Here is a 1614-nt window from a genome sequence, read left to right as displayed (position 1 = left end):
GACTCCATCCCAATGCAAGGGATTACAGGCACATTGAAATAAAGAAAAAAAATGTAAACTTTTAAAAATCAGTTGGGTGTGCAAAACTCTCCTGTTGGGTGTGCAAAACTCTCCTGTAAGTGATGCATAAATGTGTCTATCGACAATTTTTGTTGGAAAGCACACTTAGGAGGGTATTGGAGGAAAGGAATAAGGACATTATCCAAAACGTTTGGAGGTTTTGATGTTCCACTGCTTTTCCCACCTAACATTGGAAATGTTCCAGAAGTCTTAGTTCTACTGCAGCTGATCAATTGTGAGATTCAAGCACTTCCCCAACATGGGCAGACAAGTACTATGGAGGTGAAACTAGCCGAAACTGACTCCAAAACACTTCAATCTGAATTTTCATTTAGAGATATTTTTTTTTGATTTTTTGATTTTATTTTTATTTTAATTCCATTTATATCCCGCCCTTCTCCGAAGACTCAGGGTGGCTTACAAGCTTAGCAGTAGCCTTCATTCTATGTATATGCCTGCTTATTAGGGTTTTCACACACACCCCAAGCGGCATTATTACAAAGTCAGCTTAATTGCCCCCAACAATCTGGGTCCTCATTTTACCTACCTGGGAAGGATGGAAGGCTGAGTCAACCTTGAGCCTGGTGGGACTCGAACCTGTACTAATTGCAGGTAGCTGGTGTTACTTAAGGAGGCATTAGCCCACTGCTGCACCAAGGCTTTAGATTAGTACAGAAATGGGACCGATTTATAGAGGGGTATCTGAGACAGTATCTGGACTAATTCAAATGTATTTGGCTTATGCATGGAGAGTCATGACGTGGCAGTTGCAAAAGCAATTGAAAATTTGCTGGATGGTGGGACAAGATGGATAATTGTGCTTTTTCTTCTTTTTTGCAGTTCTGGCCTTGAGGGGACTGATAAATAAGGTGGGGGACAAAATATTTAGTACCAACGGGAAGTCAGTTGGCTTTGATGCCATAATCCAGACATGTCAGCTTTCAGGGGGCTCCATCGCAAAACCCATGAATGAAAAGGAGAACAACGCTATTTTGCAAATTTTGAAAGAGCAAAATCAATACACCTACTTGGGAATTAAGGAGAGTTCAGTTCCGGGAGCCTTTGAGTATTTCAATGAAACTCCAGTGAATTATACCAATTGGCGTCCATATGAACCAAATGGAAAAGGGCTAGAAAATTGTGTTGAGATGCAAACCGATGGGAGTTGGAATGACAAAAAATGCAACCAGTATCGTCTCGTTATCTGTGAATTTTAAAATCTCCTATTTTAATATCGAAACCAATGGAATCGTCATGGCTTCTGGGAACTGTAGTCCTCTGAATATATTTGCTGTAAAGTCTTCATTCAGCCTTCAGTCTTCTACAATTCCCAGTATTCGGAAGCATGAGAGTCAAATCGGTAACATAATGTGATGACGTGGTGGGTAGAATCAAGGATTTCTAATTTCTGGATAACTTTAAAAGAAATGAAAATAATGATTTACAGATGATTAGAGTTTGATTGTTCGTTTGGGTTAGAAATAATTTTATAATTTTGTGTCCAGGTTCATCTGAACAGCAGAGCAGTTTTGTACAAGGGTAAATTCAGATATT

The 1614-nt window shown here is 39.4% G+C and overlaps 1 protein-coding gene across 1 annotated transcript in view; it reads left to right on the top strand.

The window, feature by feature from the left end:
* The window catches only part of LOC308668704 (pulmonary surfactant-associated protein A-like), a gene marked incomplete at its 3' end in the record, with an annotated part of 6178 nt that extends 4901 nt beyond the window's left edge, over positions 1 to 1277 (top strand). The window contains 1 exon segment of the mRNA XM_081328767.1: positions 901 to 1277. Within this exon segment, the coding sequence (XP_081184893.1) occupies positions 901 to 1277 (377 nt within the window).
* Positions 1278 to 1614: the final 337 nt, after the last annotated feature.

Source organism: Vipera berus, assembly GCF_964194415.1.
Source record: "Vipera berus genome assembly, chromosome: 5".
Lineage (NCBI taxonomy): Eukaryota > Metazoa > Chordata > Lepidosauria > Squamata > Viperidae > Vipera > Vipera berus.
The sequence above is the reverse complement of the archived record's forward strand: the minus strand, read 5'-3'. Positions and strand labels throughout refer to the sequence as shown.